The 12,113-nt window shown below is 40.0% G+C and overlaps 1 protein-coding gene across 2 annotated transcripts in view; it reads right to left on the bottom strand.

The window, feature by feature from the left end:
- The window catches only part of PPARG (peroxisome proliferator activated receptor gamma), a 70,575-nt gene that overhangs the window by 16,475 nt on the left and 41,987 nt on the right, over window positions 1-12,113 (bottom strand). The window contains exons 5-6 of one of the 2 annotated variants that reach the window (XM_032412229.1): window positions 10,499-10,696; window positions 738-1,190 (exon numbers count right to left, since the gene is read on the bottom strand). In XM_032412229.1, the coding sequence (XP_032268120.1) occupies window positions 738-1,190; window positions 10,499-10,696 (651 nt within the window). The remainder of the gene's footprint in view (window positions 1-737; window positions 1,191-10,498; window positions 10,697-12,113) is intronic. The other variant, XM_032412230.1, reaches the window with a different exon arrangement.

The raw sequence follows: 12,113 nt of genomic DNA, 5'->3' as shown, positions 1-12,113 counted from the left end.
AATGAAAGTAGCATGTAGTATAAAACCTGGCTTTTGGAGTCGGTTAGTTAGATCATGTACTTACAAGGCCAAAAATACAATGAATTGCTAAATAACTCAATTTATTTCTCTGCTCTGTGCTCTTTGGTTCAGATTGTATTCTTAATCATAGCCACCACCTCCCAAAGGTACCTTAAGGGAAGCCATCAGAGAAATCTACCTGAGGGAATAGTTAGAAGTCAGTAGATAAATATTCCTTGATTGCTGATACTAGGAAAGCAATTCAAAGTAATATCTTCCTGATGGAAGGGCAGTAACTTTCTCTATGCCAAGTGAGCACCAACTTAAGCAAAGTTGTACATGTCATTCCTTAAATGACATGAAGAATAGATTGGCCTGAAGGGAAGGGCAAGAGAGAAGGGAAGGGAAAAGATAGGGAAAAAGAAAATGAAAAGAAAAAAAAAAAAAGAAGAGGACATTTGCTTTTCATGTTTGGATTTGACTGGAAAAAATATTATGAAGGATAAGAGAAGAAATGCCTGGGTTGCCCACAGCCTTCCAACAGCAAATTTATGATCCTCTCTCCTGGTATTTTACCTGTGTAGTGACGTTCTCCTGGCATCATACCCCTGGCATTTTCTGTAGGAAAGTACAGTAAGTACAGAGAAAAGGACGAATGCTGAGGAAAGTAAAAATTCTTCCAGCCATGCCACCACCGTCCCACCCTCTTTCACGGAAGATCGAAAGATGAATCTTACCTCCACTGAGAATAATGACGGCTATAAATATTGCCAAGTCGCTGTCATCTAATTCCAGTGCATTGAACTTCACAGCAAACTCAAACTTGGGCTCCATAAAGTCACCAAAGGGCTTTCTCAGGCTCTTTAGAAATTCCCTTGTCATGAATCCTTGGCCCTCTGATATGAGAACCCCATCTTTATTCATCAAGGAGGCCAGCATCGTGTAAATGATCTCATGGACGCCATATTTTAGGAGAGTTACTTGGTCATTCAAGTCAAGGTTTACAAAACCAGGGATACTTTTGGCATACTCTGTGATCTCTTGCACAGCTTCCACTGAGCGGAACTGACACCCCTGAAAGATGCGAATGGCCACCTCTTTGCTCTGCTCTTGCAAGGGGGTGATGTGTTTGAACTTGATTTTATCTTCTCCCATCATTAAGGAATTCATGTCATAGATAACAAAGGGTGCAAAAAAAAAAAAAAAAAAAGGGTGGGGGAAAGAAGCTGAGTTGGAGATTTCTAATTCAGGGTGAATACCATTCCAGTTTCTTTATACACATTTGCTTTGCTAACTAAAATCTTTAAGGTTGAAAATACGTAATGAGAAAATATTCTCATCTCCTGATTATTCCTCCTAATTGTCTTCTGGGACCAAACATATTTTACCAAGCTTGGTCTTCTTTTCTTTCAACTTACACTGGAACACTTTTACCTATGACTGGCTAATACCAGTTTGGGTTGTTTGGAGAGTCTTTGTTGCTGACTTGTAAAATCATACAAAATCTGTTGTTTATCTTGGCTTTCAAGAGAATGTGTTTTTAACCTTCATTCAATGAAAAAAAATCATTTCGGCAACTCAGGGTTGAACACACCCACTTGAACATAAAGTAATCTTGCAGTTTTAGATTAAATCTACTCAGATCTCAAATGAAATGCAGTGTGCATGTAAAATATACTTAACTATAAAAAATCGGTTTGAAAGCAGATGAGAAATATTGAGCCAAGAAAATGTCTATTTCTTTTCTTAATGCTCTGGAAGCAATCTGTTTCAGAAAGAGCCAGATGTTTAAAGCCTGTGGGTAAGCACTGCATAAAGTGGCAAAATTAAAAAAGGGTTTTGAACTTATTTTCAAAATATCTGTCCTTAAGGGTCAAATAATCAATAAAACACGTGCATCAGTTACTCAAGTCTGCAACAGACTGCCTTCAAAAGTAAGTTGTTAGTCATTAAGTGATCTCTCTCTTTCTTTCCTTGTATAGAAAGACCAAAGGGTTGTGGTCACTGTGAAATTCTCCAGGCTGCTCTGAGAAGGGGAATCATTTTATATACATTGGAAATACTTAACTATAGAAGTTAACCACCCCACTCCCATTCAAGTAAGTGTATACCCAAAAGCACGGAATAAGAGTTGAAGGTATTTGCGCTCTAGCTTTGGCTCTATGGTTAAGAATGTGACTTTAGGAAAAACATTTATCTTTCCTAGGCTCAAATTTGTCAACTGAGGGGAATGGATTACATTGGATGTTTCCATCTCTTCCCTTGAAGTTATTTTAGTTGCATTTCTTAGAAGCTGTGTATGCATGTGTGTGTGTGTGTGTATGTGTGTGTGTGTGTGTGTGGTGTACATGTGGATATATGTGAGCATGCATGTACATTGAATATGAAGTCTTTGATGTACAAAAGTTTCTTTTAGGCAGAGATGCTGAGAATTCCCTCTGGATAGGCAAGAGGAAGCAGTATAATGAGTGGCAGCAGTAAGCACCTTCAAGACCCACTGGTTTGGAGATTCTAACTGTGAATCTCTACACAAGACTATGATTTTCACCAACCTGTTAAGTCTGGTCTACACTGAAGGAATAACACTAACACTAAGGACTCTTAGATGTTGAGGAGATTTCCAAACTTGCATGTTATTTCCACACCATTCACGGGAGTTATTCCAGAAATTCTTACTTTTTCTAAACAAAAATTCACTTCAGTTGTATTGGTCAGCCAGCCCCAAAGGAGGGCAGATGCGGGGACCCAACAGTAAGTGTGTTTGGTGGCTCGAACTAGTTCTTCAAGTAAATTAGGAACAAAAATGCTTATTATGTTTTTGGACATTCTGCTTGTTTTCTTTTTTCTTTTTTTCTACTTCAGGATTGATATTATTAACGAGAGAGGAAAAAAAGAGCAGATAATCAGTCACATCAGTTAAAAATGTGCTGAGTTTCCCCAGAATGTCAGATTCTAATCATGAGAAAGACTTGCTTTTATAGAACCTACAGAAAATGTGGTTTCTGTCCTCTAGGAGTTCTGTAGCATACTGTATTTCTATCAATGGAATACTGGCTTTCTTTACCGCCATGGGCATCTGATGCTATCGATACCATACAGGTAGCTGTACATACATAAGTACAAAATAACATGAATATAAATCATCCCCTCTTCACGTATGGAAAGACTGTACCCAGAGCTGCCCACTTCAACTCCGGGACGAGCTTCTGCTCAACCATTTGGCTTCTTGGCACAGAATGTATGCATGAAATTCTTCTACCTCCATGTAAGCAATTTATCTGGAACTATGCCCTGATAAATCACCCTGTGACTCTTCCCCTTGACTTCCCCTGTCCCCTCATATAAAGCCCCAGGTTCCTGTTTTTGAAACTCTGTGATAGTTGAACATAGGGCACAAAATCCTGCTAATTTTCTCTCCCAATTTAACAACAATGTGACTTTAACCCCTTGGCAATCGATGTTGGTCAGGATTTCCTGGCAGTAAACACTCAAGGACAGAGAAAGGAATCAGCAGCCCCCACCATCATGCCAAACCATTCCAGTTTTGTTTTTTGTTTTTTTTCTTTTTTAAATCCCTTCAGCATTTTTGAAAAAATGGTGAACTGGTAAAGTATTCTGGGTATTGACATGCAAATGGATACCAAGTGGATTTTTTTGTTTTTCCAAGATTATGCTGTTTTCCTTGCTTTTTTGAAGTCTGCATAGGTACTTTCGGCTTCCATGTAAATCTGTCAAACTGCAAAAGTGATCACCAGACATGATCTGCCTGGAGATCTGCCCTTCTTTGCCACCAATTCACCGATTCTTAGGTTGCCAACACTTAACTCACACAATTCACACTGGGACCTCCTCCCCCCGGAACAGGGAAAAGACAGTGACTTGCCTGATTTACAGAAAGCTGACCTCTTAAAACGAAGTGGAATTTGGCCTGTGTAATTTATCTTGGATCATTAACTTAATGTTACACTTCTGGTAAAATATTCTACAGCAAATGAATTTCACTTCCATATTTCTGTATTTTCTACAAATCAAAGGGAAGCCTTCTGTGTTCTATTAGCTTGTATAGTATCATCTGATGATCTACCATTATAAGAGGAATCATATCATCCTCAAATTTGGTCTTAATGATTTTACACTTCTAATTTGGAGCTAACGATGTATTTATCTTCAGACACTGTACCAAATGGCTAGATAAGCATTTCTTCTTAACAGGAAAGAATGTTTAAATACATCTGGGACTCTATAGGGATAGATCCAGGTTTTGTGGGACCTGAAATGCACATAACCATTGGGTACATCTATGACAATTGTTGGGTTCGATAATACAACTTATAAGAGCAAAATTGCTCAGACCCTTCTCAGAGCGTTGGAAGGGGCTCTGTGCAAGGGAGGAGCCCTGACACTTAAGCTTCATTCACTTCATGGAGAATCTGCCTCTGGCCATTATGATACCTGTACTTCTCATATGCTGGACAGACCAGAAAAAGGTGAGACTGACATGAAGGAAACTGCACTTCAACACAATGTTTTTCTTGGGAAGCAAAAACAGTCTCTGTAAGAGGAAATTAGTTTTCTTTGGAGAAATACATCAAATGTAATTAATTCTGATATATTTCGATTTTCAAGAATGGCTCACCTATCAAAGCCAGGATGGGATTAAAGGTACTGTTTTATATAGATTATTAAGGTTAGTTACAGGCCTCTTGCATGCCTCTAATGTGTAACACAACGATCATGGGGGAAGCTGGCTTAATAATGAAAACACAGTAGGGTAATAAAAGTTGACTTTTTTAACTGGAGAAACAGAACAATAGTGTTACTTAGTAATCCATAACATCAGCATTTTAATATATATACAAGTTATGAAAGGGATTATGCATGAACACTGTAAGTTTACAGCTCCTTTTGAATAATAAAGTAACAGGCTAAAGGAGATAAATGAGAAAGTCAACTTATAAAGCACAGATTGTCCTGATGATTGCTTCAATTTGGGAGACTGGAATTATTGTAACAGACAACTCTACCCCCTCACAGACCATCCCTTGGTAACCACGTCAGAGTTAAAACTGGCCTGAAAAAACGTGTGCCTCCTCTCACGAAGCTCTCCTGATATCCTTAGTTTTCATGACAGATTAGAGCAAAGGCTCAAGGAAGAGAAGCTGGATTCTTAGGGCCTATCTTCTTCATTTTGTTTCCTTCTTCCTTTTTTATACTTCTGACTGGCTTTCATCCTTTTAGAGATACATGGTTCTCCTGGATTAGCTATAGTGGGTGACTGTTAATCAAAATGCATTGGTTAGGTTTCTTCAACTTCTGGTTTTGCCCATTTCTATTTTCCTCTTGTTGAGAACCATGGGATTTACAGAACCAAAGGGGTCTTCAAAAATCACCTACATCATCATTCTCTGACGAGGTATGAATACACTGAATGAAGCCAAAGTCAAATAACTATTTACAGCAAACCCTGAACTGGAACTGGAGCTCCTGACTCAGGACTAGTTCTTTTCCCTTTCTATTGCTTTCTACATGACTTTCCACTTTTCCTTTTTTAAATAAAATGACTATCCTGGGAGAAATTTCAGCTTTTAAACCAAAGCTCTTCCAGGGTGGGGTCTTGGAGACAGTGCCTTTTGAGCTATTATTTCCTAGAAGTGCTAGGTAAGTGCTGGATGTGACTGAAGGGAAGTTCGAACAATCTCTCAAATGTACTTCTGTTCTCCCGCATGGTTTAGAGATTTAAGACAAATAAAAGCTTAATGGGAAGAATTATTCATACTCTAATGAACTCGCACATAACCACAGCTCTTAAAAAACCATCCATTGCCAGCCAAAGTGTTACTCAGCTGGCAAACAAGGGTATTGGTTAACTGAATCTAATCATTACCAAAAAAAAAAAAAAAAAAAAAAAAAAGGAAATTCACTTGCTTTTCTTCATTCTATCTTTTTTATTTATTGTCTGAAAGAACACTATTGGTTCAGATCTGTTATATCTTTGGCTATTCCTGACAATAAAGGAATTTATTTTATTCACATTAATATCTGGATTAAGGATCCCAGGAGCCCAGCTTCTTCATTAGCCCTCCAAACAAATCAGCATGACTAACATGCTCTTTATTTATATAGGGGCTCCTAAGTCTGTCTTCTCTGACAGTTTGTCTGGGATATTTCTTCTCAGGGGAGCAAATTCCGACTCACTCAGGTTTTTCCACAGATGAAGGGGAAAGAAACCACCCTTTGTTCAGCTGTAAAAGTAGGACAGAAAAGAACAGATATATTTCCAATAGCTTTGAGAGTTACTAAGTTTGATGGCCACTGTAAATTTTAGAATGGGAACATCTGAATGGGTACAGAACTGTCTTCACAAAAGTTTACATTTCCATATTGGTTTTATTATTCGGTAGTTTCATGTTTCACACACTGTTTAGAAAAACCATTTTTACGATGGCACCAGTTTGCTTTCGTATTTGTAAAAACAGTGACTCCACATGTACCCATCAAAAGCAATGTGATGCTTTGGGACCCAAAGTCCAATACAGTACAGATAACAAGTTTTATTCCTTATTTGCAGACAGAGCGCAGCCAGGGCCTCACCATCTCTCAGATACGGGATGAAAAGTTGGCAGGCGCACCAAGGGTTTTTCTATTTATTGTTTTATGACAAACCATGGCACTGAAAATGGTTTTTGAAAACCACTTTCTGTTTATTTTCATCCACAAACATGGGATCATGTGACAATGATATACCCAGTGTGTTCATCACATCAGGGTAATATTCAAACACTGGGAACTTTCAAAGTCCATTCCGCTCTCAAATTGCCATCATGAAACACAGCACCCTGGTTCTAGATTCATGGTTTTCAGAGTTCAGCAGGATCTCTTAAAGAAGGTGCTGGGCTGCTACAAGCCACTGAAAGGGAAAGAGACTGTGCGGGAAGAGTCAGTGCCATTCTCCTTTGAGGTTGGCTAACAGGCTTACTGCTAGTGAACCTTCTTCTCTGGTTAACTTTACCCAGTGATTCCATATCCTATCTAGCCCTGAGCCTAAAACTCCTAAGCATTATTCTTTCAAGCAAGGCAATGAAAAGTAGGGGCATCATATCCTGAAGACATGCTGTCAAAGTTAAAAAGACAGGAGGGAAGCAGAAGTTATCTGCTCATTTATCTGTTTTGCAAGGTGCGAGTGGCACCCGGAAATAAGATACAGGAGACGGAAGTTTAGTTGAGAAGGGAGAAGCCCTGCTTGGCCTGGAGGCAAATGCTGGTACAGGTCCCAAGAGGACAGATTAGCAGGTATATCCCCAAATGAGAGAGAATAGGCAATGGTTAAATGGAGCAGTAAGATAAATTTGAAGAATGGCCTCTTCAATAGCGTTGTTTCTTCTTACAAAGATTCTGGGTAACTGGCCATCCTTTATGCTGAGCAGCCTCCCCCAGGCTTGGCCTAACCAACACGAATGACATCAATCTCAAGCAGGGTCTATAATGAGACCCACGCTGTCCTACTGCACCAGCCACGGCCACTTTTCCATATCCCCCACCCTCTTGAGAGTCCATACTTCGGCACGACCTATCCTATCAATGCAAATCTTAACTTTCATAAGTCTTGGCCAAGAGATAACATAACACCCCTGAGAGAGATGCTATCAAATAAATAACATGACCACGTCAGATAAAGAACAAATCTCTAGTCTCATTGGAAATCACATTTTGGATTTTTTTTTCCCTCTCCCATATTCTCTCTGAACTATTTCTTTCCACTAGTGCTTAATTTGATTTTGCAAGATAAGGAGAAAAGAGAGAGCCAAACAATTCTATTTCAGTTTTTGTGTAATCAGGGAATGGATTATTTTAATTTGGCCCAGTCTCTCTTTCTTTTCCAGACCCTAACAAGGGGCAATTCTGCCTCTATTCAGACCATTAATGATGTCCAGGTTGGTGAGCAAATATTGGGCTAGTTAGAGGCTCTCGTTCAAAGTCCAGAATTTCAAAGGGGCATAGGCAACAGTTTTTAATTCAATTAAACAAATACACTCTGAGTAACTATTATGAGCAAAGCACAGTCTTGGTTACTGTAGGGGAAAACATGACAAACATTTGGCCTCTGAACTGGAGAAGCCTATAATCAAGCATTTTGCAGCTCTTTCTCTTAAAATACCTTAATACCTATTTATCCCACAAAGAGCCTACAATTATCTTATTTTTAACTCAAAGATTTCGAGCCAAATTGCCAATTGGTATGAGGTTTTAGTGATTTACAGTGGACTGGGCTCTCTGTCCTTCAGTGACACATAAGAGAATATGCCAGTCACTGGTAGTGTACATTTAAATTCTTGACTACTGGGGGAAAAAATATTTTTTAATGCCTTCCTCCTATCTTCCAGGTACGGTTAAATTGACAGGATTTCCAGCATGGATTGCAGGTCTGGATTAGGAGATAAAGAGAAGGTGAGAAAGCAGTTCCTGGAAACTAAATGGCCTTAGGCAAAACTGTGGAGTAAACAGTTTGCATTCAGACTCTTTCCCTGTCAAACGCTCCCTTCCCAGCTCTAGGCCTCCCAGCCTCCAGGTCCCTATCCCACACTGGCTCTCAGCAAGCGGCAGCAATCTGCCTTCAGCTCTTAACCCCTTTTAGCCAGGCGACTAGTTTTCCTTTTCTTTCTCTCCCTTCATATAAACACAGTTGATTTTCCATAGTCACATCAGCTACACAGAGGTCTTTGCTTGCTTTTGTTTTGCTGTACCCCGATTTTTTGGGGGCATTTAATGAATACACAGACTCGACTCAGCTTTACTAGGACCTAGAGTCTGTAGTCCCGTCCCTATGGAAGATAGTTGTCCTACAGGTTAAAATGTGGGAAGAATAAAAGAGCAAAAGACAAAAATTTCCTGGCTGTGAATATATTGGGATAGCAGAACAAGGTAGAAGATTCCTGCCATTCTAAAAATTGGTAAAAATAAATCATAATGCAGCACATTTTCCCAGGATGAAGCTTTCCTAGTGCATCTGTCCACCTGGCTCATTGCTAGCCGATGGGAAGAGGAGCTTCCAGGAGGGAGTATCATGCTCAGAATGCACTGAGGTAGAAGTTAGTAGGCCTGGATCACAGGGTTCTTCTGTATGCTAACTGTGTGATCTCAGGGCAAAATGTTTAACCTCTCTGGCTGTTAGTCTCCTCATCTTTAAAAACAGGATAATAAAACAGCAGCTGTCAGATGGCTGTGTGTCTTGAACGTAATGAACGTGTAAGATTTTTTGAATTTGTAAAGAACGGGATACACGTATAATACTGTTCAGGTATCAGCGTCCTCTCTTGCAGTCAGAAAACTCATTGTCCTTCTTGGCATTTGGCTCTCTACACAGCAATACCCCACAGTTTTCTTTTTCTATTAGCTGACACTACTCTAATGGTTTATAGCTAAAAGGAAAAAAAAAATCACATTTTGAGACCGTCATCAAAATACATTAAAGGCTAATGATATTTTCCCCCAAATATAATGGAGTGGGGACAAAGTTACACATATCTATAAAGTAATTGCATGCCTCTCCTGGAGGTGTACATTTAAAAACAAATGATAGCACAAAAGGACTTTCAAGGGCTGGGACGGTGTCTTCTGAATGTGTCCTGTACTTCTTACAACCCTACTGCTGCAGATAGTACCATCAAAGTCAGACCTCTGCCTGTGAAAACGGGGGCAGAGATGTGACCCAGGTCACACTGCAAGCTGACCGCAGAACCGAAATTCAAATTCAGGTGTAGTTGTGTCTTGTTTTAATTGGATTTCACATTGCTTTCTCAGCTTCCTATCTAGGAAGAGTTCTGCTTCGGACTTAGTAACAATTATAACCTACTCTGGGTTTTCTAAACTGTAATGAATGAGCCTGCAGATGTTTGAGAATCTATGGGAGGAGTAGCCCAGGCAGCTCAGAGCCTCACAGAAGATAAAATTCACATATGTAATCAAAGGATTGAGCCTCCAGTTGCCCAGGAGCCATCAACAGAGCCACAAGGAAAGAAAGGAAATGTAATATCTAGATGTATTTTTATGCCCCACATGGAACTTCGTAAGTAACTCTAGCATTTCTCCTGAACTGTAAAATAATGGGACCGAATACCTTTTCCAAACCTAGGTCAGGCCCCTCCCAGAGACAAGCCGAGCTGCTGGAATGCATGTAGCTGTGGCCAGTTATTCTGATGTCAAGAAAAGATATGGATCCTGAAGGAGGGCAGCAGGAAGAGGGGGGGGGCTTTATACTATTCTCACAGAATTTATTAGGAGAACCTGAAGGACTTTTTCCCTTTTCAAAATAAGGTTTACTTATCCTATCTGAAAACATTTCCTTTCCTGTGTTTCAGTCTGTAATATGTAACAGCCAACAGCTAAACACGACTGTGCAATGTGTGTAACAGGGTGAATGATCTTCTCAAAGACAAAACAACAACAATAACAACAACAACAAACCCAGCCACCCCAAATGAAGACAGAAGAGAACTAACTGATTTGTCTGTTGTCTTTCCTGTCAAGATCGCCCTCGCCTTTGCTTTGGTCAGCGGGAAGGACTTTATGTATGAGTCGTACAAATGTTTTGCCAGGGCCCGGAGATCAGCCGACTCTGGGTTCAGCTGGTCGATATCACTGGAGATCTCCGCCAACAGCTTCTCCTTCTCGGCCTGTGGCATCCGCCCGAACCTGATGGCTACACAGAGAGAGAAATGACAAGGATGCGTCACTGAATCACTGCTGCTCTCCCCCAGTCCTAGTGCCCACTCAGTAAAAGCCCCCTCACCCTTCCACCAAGCTCAAGGTCTGGTTTTTCTACTCCAACTTTGCTCAGGTTTTTATTTCATGGCAGTACACAGGCTATTAGTAAAAATTAAATTGTTCACTTCTTTAATTGAAAAATATTAATGCATGATCTTGCCGGGAAGGTGAAAGAATCTAAGAGCTCAGCAAAGAGAGAAAAGTGTATTTACTTACATATAAAATAGGTGAGGGCCAGCTCCTACTCATCCCTCAAGACCCAATTCAAATGTCACCTTATGTGTGAGGCTTTCCTTGACTTCTTCAAGCAGAATTTATTATTCATTCACGTGTACTCCAACAGCCCTTGGTACTTTCTTCAATGATAGCAATTTCAAACTGTACTTTTTATTTGACATGTCTATTAATCTCACTACAGAACATCCTGAAGGCCAGGGACAATGTCTTATTCATTTTTGTATCCCCAGCACCTGACATAAGGTCAGGCCCTAAAAGGATCAACATGTTTCACAGACTGAAGGAACTGTGCAAAATTCAAAGTTGTACAGACAGGACTTTGCTCTCACAGAGTCTGTATGATCTATTTTGTCCCTGTTATAAAGAAATATGGATGGTGCTTTCTTTCATGTTATTAGACCAGAGAGTACTTTTACATTTAGTAGAGAGAAGCCGTAATCATTCTCCCTGACTCTCCAGGATTACCACTTAATGATGTTTGTCAAAAAGACCATTTCCTTACTTAACATTTGGCTTCCTGTGGGGTGAGGAAGTGTAAAGAAGAAGAAAACTAAAGAAAGAAAGGCAAAGTGGAACATTTAAGGGAGGTTAGAAAGGCCTAGGTTGGGGGAAAAATCACCGTTTGTACCTCTTTTGACCAAGATGGTTTTTCTCCCCCCTCCCCATAACAATGTGATCTGCAAAATATTTTTTTTTTTTAAGATTTATTAATTTGAGAGAGAGAGAGAGCACGTGTGTGTGAGTGCAGGAGGGAGGGGCAGAGAGGGAGAGAGGGAAACTAGGCAGACTCCCTGCTGAGCCGCAAAACCAATGTGGGGCTCCATCTCATGACCCTGAGATCGCAACCTGAGCCGAAACCAAGAGTTGGATGCTTAATTAACTGTGCCATCCAGGCGTGCAAAATATCATTTTGAATAATGCTACTTCTGGGCCATGCTTTGGACTCTCTGTACTTTCCCATAATAAGGACATTTGGATACCAAAGTCAATACTACTCTGTGTGTAGCTCAACTCTTACCCTCCCCATGTGGTAGCTCAACTCTTACCCTCCCCATGTGGTAGCTCAACTCTTTTTTTTTTTTTTTTTTTTAAAGATTTTATTTGACAGAGAGAGA

The sequence above is a fragment of the Phoca vitulina genome, unplaced genomic scaffold, assembly GCF_004348235.1.
Source record: "Phoca vitulina isolate PV1807 unplaced genomic scaffold, GSC_HSeal_1.0 scaffold13, whole genome shotgun sequence".
Lineage (NCBI taxonomy): Eukaryota > Metazoa > Chordata > Mammalia > Carnivora > Phocidae > Phoca > Phoca vitulina.
The sequence above is the reverse complement of the archived record's forward strand: the minus strand, read 5'-3'. Positions and strand labels throughout refer to the sequence as shown.